We start from the raw sequence: 14,416 nt of genomic DNA, 5'->3' as shown, positions 1-14,416 counted from the left end.
TGGCTCTTAGTGGTCTGGAATAGTACAAGTTATTTTTCCCTCCAAACTCAGAGCCAATAAGTGCAGATAGATCGCATCGTATGGTGAGTAGAGGTAAGTAAAGCACCCCATATATACAGCTACCCTGCCACTCAGGCAGTATACTTCGCATTCTCAAAGGTATACCCATAATCCTCAAACACCCGACACTTGTCCGACAAGCCCGGGTTTTGGATCGTGGAAGGAGCCAGTCCCAGCAAACTCAGCGTCTTCTCGGCAGACCTATACCGGGGCATCTGGTACCCGTCCCGGACAAAGACATCGTAAGTGGAGCGGTAGGCGGGGCCGCGCACGCGGAGGAACGCAGGGTCGGGATTAGGGCTCCTCGTGCGGAAGAAGGCTCCGAAGACATCATCCAGCAGCTGAGAGTGACGCACGTCATCGGCGTCGTAGTACGGCGCCACGTTCTGGGTCTTACTGTTCAGCGTGCCCCAAATTGGGAGCACGTCCGCGGAGTGGCAGGTCGCGTTGTTGTTGTCATTGGGCGAGCAGACTTCCGGCACGTCGATCGTGGTCTGAACGTGGCCATCGGTGATTTCGACCTCGTAGACGGCCGGGAAGGACGAGCCGTTGGCCGCGAGACGGAGGAGGTGCGCCTGAGCGCAGCTCCATTCGCTGTGGGTCAGCACGTCAATGGCGGTGTTGCGGATGCCGTCCGGGTCGGACCGATTGAGCGGGTAGGCGTCAGAGTCGATGAGTTGGTCAGCTAGGTCGGACGGGTAGGCAATGTTGAATAGCAGATTCAAGCCGACCTGCGTGGTGCCCAGATCGGGGACGTACCGGCCGACGTAGAGGCCTGCTTCGTCAGTGACGGTGGTGAACATGGTGGGAACGCGCGAGGGGAGACGGTTAGTGCGCAAGAGCACGTCGAATTGATCATCGATCACGCCGGAGTTTGAGTCGTCCACCATGGGCATGAGGGGTTCGATGGAGGCAAGGAGTGTCTTGGTGTGGAGGTAATGTTCTGCAACGGCCTTGGAAGAAGCGTCAATGGCGTCGGAGAATTCCGTCGAGTTGTCGAGGAAGCTTGTGGCCGGGGCAGCACGCAGGCACTTGAGAAGATCCGTCTCAGTCTCGGAGTCATCACAGCCAACAGCTTTAGAAATCTCTGGGGCGACTAGATTGGCGTAGACATCGCGGGTGAACCACGGGAGATCAACGGGAGCAGACTGCACGATGGCGCCAGAGAAGAGGCCTCGCGCGGCGGAGGAGGACAGCATGGCGATGACGCTCTGGCCGCCAGCGGACTGACCGAAGATTGTGACGTGCGAAGGATCACCGCCGAAGGCAGCTATGTGCTTGTTCACCCACTTCAGGGCCTGAATCTGGTCACGGGTGCCATAGCTGCCGGTGGTGAGGTTACCAGTGGCCAGCCAACCGAGTGCGCCGACGCGGTAATTGACGGTGACGACGATGACATCGTTGCGACTGGCAAGATTACCACCATCATAGTCGATCATGGCACTGGTTCCTTTAGTAAACGCGCCTCCGTAAAAGTAGACAGCGACAGGCTTCTTGCGAAGAGTGTTACGGTCCTTCGCACCGTGGTGGGTACCACCAGGGACAATGGGCGTGTAGACGTTGAGATAAAGACAGTCTTCGGAGATGCCCCCATTGCCAAGGGTACCGAAGCTCGACTGACTCTGGATGCATGAGTTAGGGAGCTTGGTGGCATCGATGTCCTTGGGGCCAGAGTAGGGGTTCGGCGGAGCAAAGCGCAGCTCGTTCACCGGGGGATCGGCGAATGGAATACCCAGGAAACGAAAGGACCGAGAATCGCGATACCCCGTAATGGTGTATTCGTCCACGGGGATCGTGAGCTTGGAGCCGGCGTGAGCAGTGCGGTCAAGGTCGGTGGTCGGGGGCATGCTCGATGTGCAGAGGGCCGGCAGGTACATGTCGCAGCGCACGGGGACAACGCGTTTCGAGCGGACGGAATAGGCCAGGCATTCTTTCGACGATGAATTCCCCCACGATTCCTTGGAAACCCAGATGCTGTCAGTGACCCGAAGTTCATGCCGGAAAACGAGATAGTCGAATTGGTAGTTCAGCTCAGTCTGGTTGGCCTGGGGAGCAGTATTCCAGGAAAAGAGCTCCTCGCCGATGGACGCGCATTGTTTCTCAGCATCTTCATGTGTCAACCCGTCGTGAACAAAAACCGCGGCGCTGCCGTTGTTGGCTGAACCCAGATTGTTATAGTTTAACGTCTGCAGAGTAGCCCGAGTGCTGTTGAACTGAGGTCCGCCATGAGGGGTCTTGCAGTTGCTATTAGGCGCAGGAGCGGCGAAAGCCAACCCACAGAGCAGCAGAGCCCCCAGCAAGGGCTGAATGTGCATCCTGATGGGGTACTCGGCGGCTATGTGGTCACGACAGGTCGTGGGAAAAGAAACAGGTCAGGGGTTTTTTAAGTATTGCCAATGCCGGGCAGGGGAGAATTCCCCGGTGCCTGGCCATAGGGTCCGCAGAAAAAGCATTGGTCAATGAAAAGAGGTGCAGCATTACTAGTACTAGTATGCAACGGATATACCGGAAGGGAAACGATTGGGAGAACGGGTGATTGGAGCTGATGGCTGAAGAAACCAACAAAAGCCGGGGGAAAGGTGAAATCAAGTCAGGTGGATGGAGGTGGAACCCGTAGTGTCTTCCGATGCATGCGAGTCAAGTCCATTATTTGCTGAAGAGTCGGAGATCGAACAGCTTTGGAATCGTTGCCAAGCGATCATGATGGAGCTCTCAAGGTTTGCCCGGTTGGGTTTAGTGTAGCCCTACATCCGAGGTTCACCCAGGAGCATAGGACTTATGGACAGAAAAGGCCTGTCAGGAAAAGAACGAGCTGATGGAGAAATGAATATCTTACATATGCAATGCCTGGCCTGTCAGGCTGTGTCTGCCTTGATACGATGCCGTGGTTCTCTACCAATAGTCCCTTGGGATCTCGCATTCCCCGATGGCACACAGTTTTATAATCGAACACGAGGAAGAAGATGCATATCTCACTGGAACATGACCACTCTTTCATGATGCAAGGCAGACTGAGCCTGGCAGAAATTTAGTAGTAATCAACACGATTGGGAGATAGCCCAAAGCGGCATACTCCCTTTGCCCTGCATCGCCACAATCCGGGCAACAAGGACGCCCCGTATCCACCTCCAGACTTCCTCTAAACCACGTCAGTAGTGTCGATAAAAGCGTCGTGATGCCTATACAAGATGGAGTATAAATATGAAGCAATTCTCCACCCCAGATGAGGTGTATTCTAGTATCTACCCCAATAAATCAAAGCCTCATCACAACAAACTAAAATCTAGTTTAACAATCTTTTTGGGATATCAGGCCCAGCATGCTCAACCTATTTCTATCATGCTTCCGGAAGAAGGGCACTGACCAAAGTCCCCCTCCACGTCCAGTCCAACCCGCAATGTCTTTCGACCAACCGATGAGTGTGCCTACAGCGGCCATGGCCAAGGCGGCCAGCAATACTCCAGCCACTGGTACTCACACGTCAACACAGACTACAGCAAAAAAGACCGTGTCTAAGCCCAACTCAACCTCAACGTCCGCTGGAGGCGGCCGCTCGGGAAATTACAGCGGAAACTATCACGCCTACAATGCCACTACTAATGCCACTCAAGGATGGTCATCCTTGGCTGACACCGTTCATAGTGGTAGCCGTGAGCATACTAGCGGGGGTCATAGCGGAGGAGGCTATAGTGGAGGCTATACCGGCGGTTACAGTGGAGGGGGCTATAGTGACGGTGGTGGAAGTAGTAGTGCAGGGGGAGGAGACGGCGGCGGCGGCGGCGGTGGAGGAGGAGGAGGTGGTGGTGGTGGTGGTGGTGGTGGAGGAGGAGATTGAGGAGAAGGAGGAGGTGGTGGTGGTGCTGGAGGGGCTGCTCCTAAGCAAGAACGGCAACGTTGCCTTCGTAGTAGACTTGTGGAATTCCACAAACCTATACGAAGCTCTTAAATAAACCTTCACAAAGATTATCGTCTGTAGATATCTCGGACTATGGGATTATTTCTTAAATCAGGTCGGCAATAAGAACATAATATCTAAATCGTTGAACGAGCTAAATAACCGATCCATTTTAGCACATAATCGGTAAATACTATCGCATGGGATAGCCATGGTCACTCGACTGTCAGTTATAGGTCTCAGGTACCCCAACACACCGATTTGATAGTTCCGTCACGGGAATAAGCTGGGAAGGGGTGTTATTTGCCGCAAATACCATTGCGAACCCATCTGGGCGATATGCAGGCCATCCCATGGAAGGCAATCCATGGATTGGATCACGTATAAAGGCTAGATAAAGCTCCTGCCAACGTGTGGCGACATCTACTTCCTCCCGGGTTGTCGGCCCTCCGTACTGAGAATATGTGCCGAACACCAGTGGTAGCTCCGACGTATGATATGCTCCCTCCCAAGGGCGAGGAGAGATGTTGCTGAAGTTCGCAGTGTTGTAATAATAGAATGTGAGCGAACTTGTGTTGTATCGAAGTCTTGAAAAAATCAGTATCTATGTCTTCCATGTTAAGATATGCGTTTGGGGCTTACTCTGCGTTGTGTGTATTCGGGCAAAGTTTTCCTGCCACGGTTTCCTCGTAGATCATTGTCATGTTTGGGCCGTCTGGTCCCGGCCACGAAATAAGAGACGTCTGCTCCTCCGAATTCGACCCAACGATGGCAGGCTACCCAGAACATACCATTAGCATTCTAGGAGAAAGGAAGCACCATTTTGCTGCCTTACCACTCGGCTATAATTGCGGGCATGATAACGCTCAGTGTAGTCCCCGAACTTGGTCACGTTGTCAATTATAGTGGTCCACTTCAGCTGGCCAGAACTGTGGTTCATGTTGTATGAGTTGTACAGTTCGATAATTGCATCCGCACTGACGTTGCGCATGCAGTTTACTTCTTCCTGAGCAGAGAGCTGGCCACACCCGAATTGCTCTGCCACGAAAGTGAAGTTGGAATGGGTTAGATCAACGTTTGTTCCAGTCGCAAACACGTTTCCGGAGTGCATGATCTGCCCTGCGATGATGGGATCATCCGCCCAGGCAAAATTGTAGAAATCTGTGCTTGCAGCTCCAGAGCTCTGCCCCCACATGGTAATGCGTGATGGGTCGCCTCCAAAGGCTGCGATATTGTCTCGTACCCATTCCATAGCAAGACGCTGGTCGAGGAGTCCAAAATTCAGATTTTCACCCGTCTCTGCCAGCCCCCGCGCATTAGGGAAACCGAAGATGTTCACTCGATGACTATCACCGTTAGAGGAGAAGCTACTATGGGGTTTTAGTTACCAACTTGATTGCTACAACAATATGGGACTGGCTCTTCTGAATCCAGTTACTTGGCTCAAAGGCCTTTGTCAGAAGACCACCCTCATAGAAACCGCCTCCAAACACCCAGAATAACACGGGAAGTTTGTCATCACTCTTTGCACTTCGAGGAGTCCAGACATTCAGTGTGAGACAGTCTTCCGAAGTTGGGCCATAGGGCTGCAGCCAAGGCGCATCGTACGTGTAAACCGATGGCTCGTTTTGTTTGGTGAGCTTGTACTGCGGACACGACGGCCCAATTCGAGTTGCGTCGATGTGTAGGCCACGCCTCTTGCGCTGTGGAGGTCTAAAACGGAGCTCCCCAACAGGCGGTTCAGCAAAAGGTATTCCCAGAAATTGCGCAACATCGGGAGCCGAGCCATTGATCATGCCATATACGTTTCCGATGGTTGTTTCCACATGCAATGGTCGAGCAGCATTCGCTGGCTGGGAAATGCCTGCCAGGGCAAGAAGGAACACTATAGGGAGCATAGTCTGGGATGAGAGCGAACAGCTTAGGTCTATAGTATGAACCACATGCCAGGCGAAGAATGCTCTGGCCTTTTAAATGAGCCAGATTGCTGAAAAGAAATCACCCGGTTTGTGTGGTGATAGGACCCTCGAGCCATATGTTCGGGGTCTGTTACTGGATTCAACATAGTATGTGAACAATAATCGCGACTTACTAGCCTAACTGGGGCAAAGCAGACCGAAAGTATTATGGGGAATGGAGTATTAAGGGTTCCAGCCGAGCGGCGGACGTCAAGTATTCGGAGTTTTCTCCGATGCGGAGAAGGCGTGGGGAGGGTAGGGGTCTAGTGAGATTGGTATAGAACAGAAATTCAAAGAGACAGGGGGCGAAAAATATGTTTCATGCCATACATTAGTTCTCGTTTGGGAGAAAAACCAATCTGGGATTTCCATGTTGATAGACGACGCAATGGATAGTGGAGGATACAGAATCTGTCAGGCTCAAGACGAGACTATATATCAACGCGGCGCGGTGCTTACTGAATCTTTCAATCCTGGGCATTGGACCGTTTGCATCGGTGATGGGCTATAATTCTGCCCCTAAATTGGACTGGAATGGCCATAGTAAGACATACGACCAGTGAGAAGCGGTCGCTGAAGGGATCTCTAAATCACTTAAATGGGTATGCTTCCCACAAGTCACTCACGAACGCAGTGCCGTACATCCAACACCATGCTTTCCCCCGGAGATATCGGACAAATGCAGGAAGCATACGCATTCTCTGTCTTGATTTGCTCCTCTCAAACGGAATCCGAAGATGTTTCGGCTCTGTTGGACCCTCCCGAAGATGCTATCGAACCCCGAATATTTTCGGACTTGGATACATCACCGCCATACGCCACCAGCATATTTAAACTCAGTTCGACGCAGCTTTTTGCCCATCAGATTATTGTCGCTATCATATTATTTAAACTTGCCTTATCCGATCCCTTGATAATTCACCATAAATCGCAATGGCTGCATCGACCAAGGTCCAATTCCCCTCCTTCCAGCTCACCGTCGCCGGAGAGCTTCATGCTCCTGCAGCCGGGGCGCCTGATCGCAAGGGAGCTGCTGTGGTGATCAGCCACCCAATGACCGGAGTCAAGGAGCAGACTTCGACAGACTATGCCCGCGTTCTCTCCCAAGCCGGATACTACGCCCTTACCTTTGACACGGCATACCAAGGGGAAAGCACCGGGGAACCTCGCGGGCTCGAGGATCCTCACCAGCGTGTGGAAGATGTCAAGAGCGCTGTCAGCTATCTGACTACTCTGAAGGGCAAGGTGGATGCCAACCGCATCGGTGTTGTTGGAATCTGCGCCTCGGGCGGGTACACCTCCTACGCGGCGCAGTCGGATGTTCGCATCAAGGCTCTCGCGACCGTCAGCGCCGCGTGTGTCGGTCGCATGACGCGCAACGGCGGCGTCCACGAGAACAATAAGGAAAATCCCGATGCCATCGCCGGTGCACTGCAGTATGCGGCGCAGTGGCGCACGAACGAGGCGAGTGGGAACTGCGCCGACCCACCGCCGATGTTCGACGCGAAGAATGTCCCTGCCGATGCCGACCCGTTCTTCAAGGATGCTGCCGAGTACTACGGCACCGAGCGTGGACAGCACTCGCGCTCGACGCAGAAGGTGCCCCTCGCCAGCTACGACCTCATGGTGCCCTATGACTCGTTTAATTTCCAGCATTTGATCTCCCCGCGGCCGTTGCTTATGATCGCTGGGTCCAAGGCCCAGACGCTGCATTACAGTCGCACGGCGGTGGAGGTCGCGAAGGAGCCTAAGGAGCTGTTTGTTGTTGAGGGGAAGAACCACTTTGATCTGTACGATGATGTTACTGAGAGTGGTCCGAAGATTGTGGGCTTCTTTGACAAGTATCTCCAGTAAGAACTTGGATGTTGGGAAAATGCCGCACGTTGTGCCTATAGTTCATGATTGGGAGAAAAGTTGCTCAGTATATTCGCATGACTAGCAGGCCAGATCTATGTATAATAGTTTTCCACCACATAGCAGATCATCCCAGGGTAAAATTAGTCCCATTTCTTTTATTAGTGCAAGAGCTGTAATGGAACCGTTATTCGCCTGTAGTACTTGGGAAACAGCCCTAGACTGGGTCCGGGCAACAGTTCTCCTGTCAGCAATGCCTTTTCTCTTCTGATTAGCCATTTAAACCGCTCAGCTAATACTGCACTTGGGAAACAAAGTCTGCCTTCGCTCCTAGAAAGGACACGATTGGCCAGTGCTTGGGCAAATGTCAGAGTGCAGCATCAGCCCGCACTAAGTACTCCGCACGGGGGAATGCCACCATTTTAGCCACGGGGCTGTGCCAGACACTTATCTAGCATACAGCAGCACTGCTCACCTCCACAAAATAAACAGATCGAATTTACACTACTGCGGAAGACCAGTTACCAGCATGAGCTCTAGCACATCACGCAGAATCCGTCGGCCGCTGAAGGCGCCAGAACGCCCTCTTGCCATCCGAACAGAATACATCACCGAATACAAAACTCTCCTCATGGTAAAACCCCGCAGTGGCTACGAGATTGGAGCGGGGGCGTACAAGATCCAGGATGAGAGTGGCATCAATCAATTTATAGTGACAGGCCCTCGAGACGACGGTGGCTCTTCGAGAAGTCGGCGCGATAACTCTTATCGTGAGTTCCACGACGTGACTGGACTCCCGCTCTTCACGCTTCCTCGAAGGATAGGCTTTCAGGATAGCTGGGAGATAAAGCTCCCAGGAACCCGGTCAACGACGGTGGTGAAGGGCGGCCCTCGATGGGCTGTTGGCGCTACTTTTCGCGACTGGACAGTCACGTTTCAAAATGCCGCAGCGCTCGATGGAAAATCGGAGCGAGACAAAAGCGTTACTTTGCACATCGAAAGCCATGGTAACATCTTAACCTGTTATGATGTTGTCGATGGGGATCGGAAAGTGGCCGAAGTGCGCGAGAGCATCGCAAATAACAGGAAGCTGGCCTTGATGCCGGAATCGAGATTCAGATCATCGTATCATCCGGTTCTTGATATTGTCGTGGTCCCTGGCGTGGATCTATCGTTGGTAAGCTCGTCCCTCTTCCGATGATTTTGTTTTATCCAGTCCGTCAGTTTAATCGGTATGCCTTAGGTGACGTCCATCGCTGTTTTGATATCCGATTGGGTTTTTGGGTCGAAACATGGACAGCTTCGCGCTGCTATGAGCTACGTCTAACAGCTCCATGTCATGCGAAATGATACCATTACATTATTGCCTGCAGCATATTTAACGACACTGAACATTCCATCTGTGATTAGCTTTGAACAATCATCGCCGCGTATCGACGTGTGGGTATAGTCAGTTGATTACCAGCATATTGTACATACCATACACTCTTATTTTAAACAGCATTGTATCAGCTGAACATTCCTCCGGACATTTTACCCAATGGTGAAATCAAACACCAACACAATTTAGATATACCGCAACTGGCGGAACCCCCTCAGCATTCTGTAGACACCACCAAGGGTCGCAAATATCCCACCCCCTGCAGTAGCCCAAGCAGCTCCCTGATACCGCAAGGAGTGTGGAGGGACATGTATCCCGTCGGATTGAGGTCGGTCCGATCTATTTGGAGTGGGCTAGGGAGTGTTAGCATTTATTCAAAACTGCCGAATATGTCTTGGTGCTGATTTCGCAACATACCCACTGCAGACGGTTCTTCAAGGGCCCGTAGCTTTGGCGGGAAGAGCGACCTAGTAAGATCTGGAACATCTTGAACGACGTTTGTCAACAACGCTTGATTTTGTCCGATTGAGATAAGATTGATTTCTTTTTTGCAGATGTCTTATCTCATGTTGGAGAATAGAATGTTGGAGAGCGTGCTGCTTATAAGGGATTAGAGAGTTCAGCGCGGAGGCGAATATGACATCGCTCATGCGGGGTTGACAGACAACCCGACCATACTCCAAGCTGTGTTTCTGGGGGTGGCAAATAATGAATTGGAGTAACATTGGGTGATGGTGACCTTGTTCCGTAGGCTAAATGAAGTCTAGGTGCTAGCAATAGATCCCTGCAGCAGTGACTTGACCACCATGTTGTAGGTTTCACCGGTTGAATATCTACAACACCAAATAAACGTAATTTTGTAGATGTAGTCTCCACCACTTTCTAGAATGCTTAGTTTGCTATCTGAAATTTGTGTTATCTTGTATTTCCTGTATAATTAGAGCCCTACATATAGCCCAAGCCATCTGGGCCCACCGTCCCAGCGTCGGAGCGAACGCCGATAAATTTCGGATCTTCAAAAATGTGGAGCTTGCGGAGACTAAACCATTTTCGCTTGCTTCACCGAGGGGGTCGTTTTATTCCTCGAGGGAATGTACCCCGAAGAACGAATCCTACACAGTCCTATAGTGGCGCGCGGCCCCTGCAAGAAGACGCCACAATTCAGGCTGGGGCGGAAACGAACTAGACTATAATATCACTAAATCTTGACTGCGCTTACATTGATGTCCGCAGGTTTAGTTATTTCTCCGGAACAGAATTCCCAGAATAGGGGCAGAAGCGAATCATTATACTCCATGCAAAGACTATGCTAGTTATCCGACACTTCTAGGAACAATATCATGGCGTTTCCTCCACGTTATACACGAGCTTTTCTCCGCTGACCTTGTCCTGACTCATGAGCTTGAGACCTTTCATAACGCCCTCGAGTCCTCCAGGCAAAACCTTCGGCGGGTGCACCTTTATCTTGCCATCGGCCAAAAGCTGCGCTGACATATCCCAGAACTTCTCGGCAAAAGCCTTGTCCTCAGGTTTCGCCGGGAAAGTTGTCGGGCCAAATTGAAACTCTTCTCCAATGGCCGTATATGCAAGGGTGTAGCGGTCCTTGATGTTCTCTCTGGAGATGCCCACCGTCAGAAGAGAGCTGTAATCCCCTCCTTCCGTCGAAAGAGCCTCGTCGCAGAACTTGGCGCTCGATTCGAGTGAGATTGTATCGAACGCAAGCTTAAGATTGTTGCTGGTACACTTGCGGATCTCTGCCGCAGCATTGGGCTGCTTATAATCGAAAACCTCGTCCGCGCCCAGTCGCTTCACCAGATCGAAATTGTGGGGCGAACACGTCGTCAGGACTTTGTATCCAGACAGCTTTGCAAACTGAATCGCAAGCGTCCCAGTCGCAGTAGAGCCGCCGTAGATCAGAATAGGGGTCGAGTCAGTGCTAGGGCTGGTAGGAAGAGCAAGGCCCAAGCTCTGATACAGACCCTGGCCCACGGTGCTGATGCCAACGCCGAGAGTGGCAGCTTCCTGGAAACTCAGGTTGTCCGGTATGCGAATCTGGATATCACCCTTTGCGACAACATACTCCGCGAAGGCACCGTCCTCGTGCTGGACTGCGTTTCCGCCGTGGATGAACCCGCAGACGCGGTCGCCTTTCTTGAACGACTTTTTGACATTCTTGCCGACGGCCTCGACGACACCGGCATAGTCGCATCCGATCACACAGCCTGGCGGCGCGAGGAACTTGATATGTTTCCAGTCGGTGGGGTTCAGCGCGACACTGACAGTCTTAACGAGAATGTAGTCGTCGCGGAGAGCGGGGATGGCTCGGTCTGTGACCAGGCTCTCCTGTTGGGGGGAGGTAACGGCTATGGCTTTCATGGTCGACATCTTTTGGGCACTGTAGCAGATTTTCAGAATTAGAGCATTCGGGGTTTATCGCTATGCTAAATAACCGGCCGTCCAGTTAAACGGGAATAGTGCTTGGTAATCAACGATATCGATGACGTTCTTCTTGGTTCGGTAGATCCCATCCGAGGTTACTTCATGTACCCACAGCACTACCATAGACGTAGCTCCGGCCAGCATTTACAGGAGTGGAGCCTTTGCTGCAGAAACACTAATTTGTCGCAGTATTTTCCACGAGGTGCTAATGGGCTGTAGAGAGATGGTACAAATGGCCCGGCGAAGGGAGCACCTAAGTGTACCGAATACTTTGCCCAGCGATGACGCCAATAAGATAATCAAGGTCAATGTATTATTCCAATGACAGACCGCTAATAGAACCACCTGAAATCAGGACTTTCTGGGCCTTCCCTCATCCTCTCTGTAGGTACATCTAGTGCCTGCATCTTAACACCTTGTCTGCGATTCCTCCGCCTATTGTCCATCATCATCCACAGACCCAGAAGGAGTGTTATTATAATTCCCGTACCACCGAAGGCAGCAGTTGTGGCGAGAGCGGGGATGTATTTGGGCGCGTCCTGCGTGCGAAAGATATTCGAACTGACCACGCCCATTAGATTCGCCAGTGGAACAGCAATGCTGGTCAACACAACCCGCCTCCCTTCACTAGCGATGTTGTTATTATACCACACATCCAGGAGGACGGATGGAGCAGAGGTGCCCCATGTCATCATGAATGATGCAAAGTAGGCCACATTGATATCTCGTTCGACGTCGATCGCGACATAAATAACCATGCCGATGAATGTGAAGAGAAATCCCAGCGCCACAAACGGGAAGCGCCACCGCGTCCAGTCACTACAGAACGCAAGAATGAGGAGCATCACAGCGCCGGAGACGTTTGGAGCGACGGTGTAGAGATTGGTCTTCACGGTGTTGAAGCCAAGCCTTTCGATGATCACAGGAAGAAACAGCTGCACCGACTGCAGCGGAACGCCTAGACAGACCTGAATTGCAAGAATGGCCCAGCTTGTTCCGTGCTTAAAAACACGGAAGGCTTCTCGGATGTTGAGCCGCTCGTTCACAACGGCCGAACTGTCGAGCTGCATTCGGTTGAAAGCCAGGGTTTTCTCCTCATCGGAGAGGAAAGTTGCCTCCGTGGAAGACCGTGGTAGATACCAGAGGGCAAACAGGGCGAATAGAATGGTGCCACCTCCCTCGATGAGGAAGAGGTAACGCCATGATGCAAGTGGGCCGGAGTGAATGCGAAAAACCCCAAAGGCGAGGAGGCCTGAGAACGCCGACGCGATGCTCTGAGCTGCGTAAAAGATCGCGAGGCGCCTGGCCAGCTCTCCACGACGGTAGAAGCTGAAATGCATGACAATTAGCGACTTGGGGCAGATATGTGGGTAGTGGTGATGTATCCTACGTAGTTAAATAATAGATCACGATAGGGAAAAAGGCACTCTCAGACATGCCCAAGAACCATCTGATTGCCAACAGTCCACCAAAATTGAAAACGGCGACGACGAGAACGGTGCAGAGGCCGAATGTAAACATCATGCAAGGCAGGACAATATTTGGACCATACATTTTGCCTAGGATGCCAAGGAACGGAGCCGTCAATACATAAGGAACGAAGAAAATGCTGAGAATGATGTTGTATTGATTCCCGTGGAGGTTTAACGTATCTGAATGTTCTGTTAATCAGATTCCAATCTCGGTTGATCAGGTTCCATACCCTCCAAGCCCGCGGTTTTGGCATTTCCAAGATTTGACTTATCCAGACTGTTGAAAAGATACATGATCGCCAACACTGGCAGGATTCGCAGATCGAACTTCCAGACCAGCGACCGTTCAGCACGAGAGTCAATGGAGGCATTCAATGCGGCAAGGTCAATGGAACTGCCCTCCCCTTCGACCGCCGTCGAGGGGGGTTTTGTGGTGGTCTGGTCTGGTAGTTTGGAACTTGACATTTTGCTTATACCTGCCTGCAACAACAAATTATAAATGGACAGGCACAAGGCACATATATAGCGCCTGCCATCTGAAGCTCTCCGGTTGCGGGGGTTGATAGACCCTGAGATCAACTATCGCGATCATCATGATAACAGCAGCTCTGGTGACCAATCGGTTGCATACGGGGAATTTTCGGCAACCACCAGATCCATAAGAATAGCGGTTACGGTGCCTTAGTTGAGGAGGTAATCTCCTATCACCATTATCTATCGTGCCTTGGCGCCGTGGTTATTTGACGCGCTAAATGACTAACATTTTATACTTATCTATCAAGAGCCTAGCGCTTGTAGATACGCTAGTAGAGATTTGGCAGGTGGAAGTCTTCAAGCGGGCTGGAAGTTTAGATGGAGAACAGACCGTGTTGATCGGATATCAACACCCCTGGGCTCACGAAGAAGCGTATGTAATATTAACTTGGTCGGCGGAGATGGTTCATGATAATGGGCGTTGCTGTGGCACCTCTTTAAACGCCGTTCCCTCAGCACAGGTTATTTCTCGATGAAAATACATTATCTTCGACGATGCCCATCATATCCACATTATATAATTATGGGGAATTGCCTATGGTTAGCAGAAATCTAAAAAATTGAAATTAGAGACAACCAAACTGAATAGTACTGTAGCATGATCGGATGAGTGCCAAGTGCCACCTTCTCTTGCAGTCCTCGGCACTGAGTATGGGACATGGTTCCAACAACCCATCTAAAACAACCAGCGGCATATTTAGTCCGTGTGCTTCAGTGTCGCGAGAGCTTAATCCGATATTTCAATATTCATTAGTAAATGTAAACACAGGATTGGTCACGAAGAAACTCCCTATGCACTCCTACACGTAGTGATCTACTATTT

General features: G+C 51.4%; 6 protein-coding genes across 6 annotated transcripts; 1 reads left to right on the top strand and 5 right to left on the bottom strand.

The window, feature by feature from the left end:
* Nucleotides 1–86: 86 nt before the first annotated feature.
* BDV59DRAFT_208362 (putative cholinesterase) lies at nt 87–2,398 on the bottom strand. The gene has a single exon (XM_073695191.1). It carries the CDS (start codon nt 2,373–2,375, stop codon nt 132–134), a length of 2,244 nt encoding a protein of 747 aa, XP_073552259.1. The 5' UTR covers nt 2,376–2,398; the 3' UTR covers nt 87–131.
* Nucleotides 2,399–4,181: 1,783 nt separating this feature from the next.
* Nucleotides 4,182–5,853, bottom strand: BDV59DRAFT_208359 (Alpha/Beta hydrolase protein; the record flags this gene model as incomplete). Its single annotated transcript, XM_073695190.1, has 4 exons — nt 4,182–4,542; nt 4,598–4,731; nt 4,791–5,301; nt 5,348–5,853. 4 exons carry the CDS (start codon nt 5,851–5,853, stop codon nt 4,182–4,184), a joined length of 1,512 nt encoding a protein of 503 aa, XP_073552258.1.
* A 934-nt stretch (nt 5,854–6,787) lies between these two features.
* On the top strand, nt 6,788–9,117 carry BDV59DRAFT_208357 (alpha/beta hydrolase; the record flags this gene model as incomplete). Its single annotated transcript, XM_073695189.1, has 3 exons — nt 6,788–7,763; nt 8,284–8,944; nt 8,992–9,117. The coding sequence occupies exons 1-3, from the start codon at nt 6,847–6,849 to the stop codon at nt 9,115–9,117; spliced, it is 1,704 nt and encodes a 567-aa protein (XP_073552257.1). The 5' UTR covers nt 6,788–6,846.
* Nucleotides 9,118–9,194: 77 nt separating this feature from the next.
* On the bottom strand, nt 9,195–9,837 carry BDV59DRAFT_167832 (uncharacterized protein). The gene is made up of 2 exons (XM_073687987.1): nt 9,566–9,837; nt 9,195–9,501 (listed from the first exon to the last, which is right to left on the bottom strand). The coding sequence occupies exons 1-2, from the start codon at nt 9,632–9,634 to the stop codon at nt 9,334–9,336; spliced, it is 237 nt and encodes a 78-aa protein (XP_073552256.1). The 5' UTR covers nt 9,635–9,837; the 3' UTR covers nt 9,195–9,333.
* A 549-nt stretch (nt 9,838–10,386) lies between these two features.
* BDV59DRAFT_167831 (zinc-binding alcohol dehydrogenase family protein) lies at nt 10,387–11,547 on the bottom strand. The gene has a single exon (XM_073687986.1). It carries the CDS (start codon nt 11,531–11,533, stop codon nt 10,487–10,489), a length of 1,047 nt encoding a protein of 348 aa, XP_073552255.1. The 5' UTR covers nt 11,534–11,547; the 3' UTR covers nt 10,387–10,486.
* On the bottom strand, nt 11,548–13,608 carry BDV59DRAFT_167829 (putative MFS transporter). Its single transcript, XM_073687984.1, has 3 exons — nt 13,290–13,608; nt 12,978–13,239; nt 11,548–12,916 (listed from the first exon to the last, which is right to left on the bottom strand). Exons 1-3 carry the CDS (start codon nt 13,522–13,524, stop codon nt 11,920–11,922), a joined length of 1,494 nt encoding a protein of 497 aa, XP_073552254.1. The 5' UTR covers nt 13,525–13,608; the 3' UTR covers nt 11,548–11,919.
* Between the last annotated feature and the right edge of the window lie 808 nt (nt 13,609–14,416).

This window comes from Aspergillus ambiguus, assembly GCF_047715705.1.
Source record: "Aspergillus ambiguus strain CBS 117.58 unplaced genomic scaffold BDV59scaffold_2, whole genome shotgun sequence".
Lineage (NCBI taxonomy): Eukaryota > Fungi > Ascomycota > Eurotiomycetes > Eurotiales > Aspergillaceae > Aspergillus > Aspergillus ambiguus.
The sequence above is the reverse complement of the archived record's forward strand: the minus strand, read 5'-3'. Positions and strand labels throughout refer to the sequence as shown.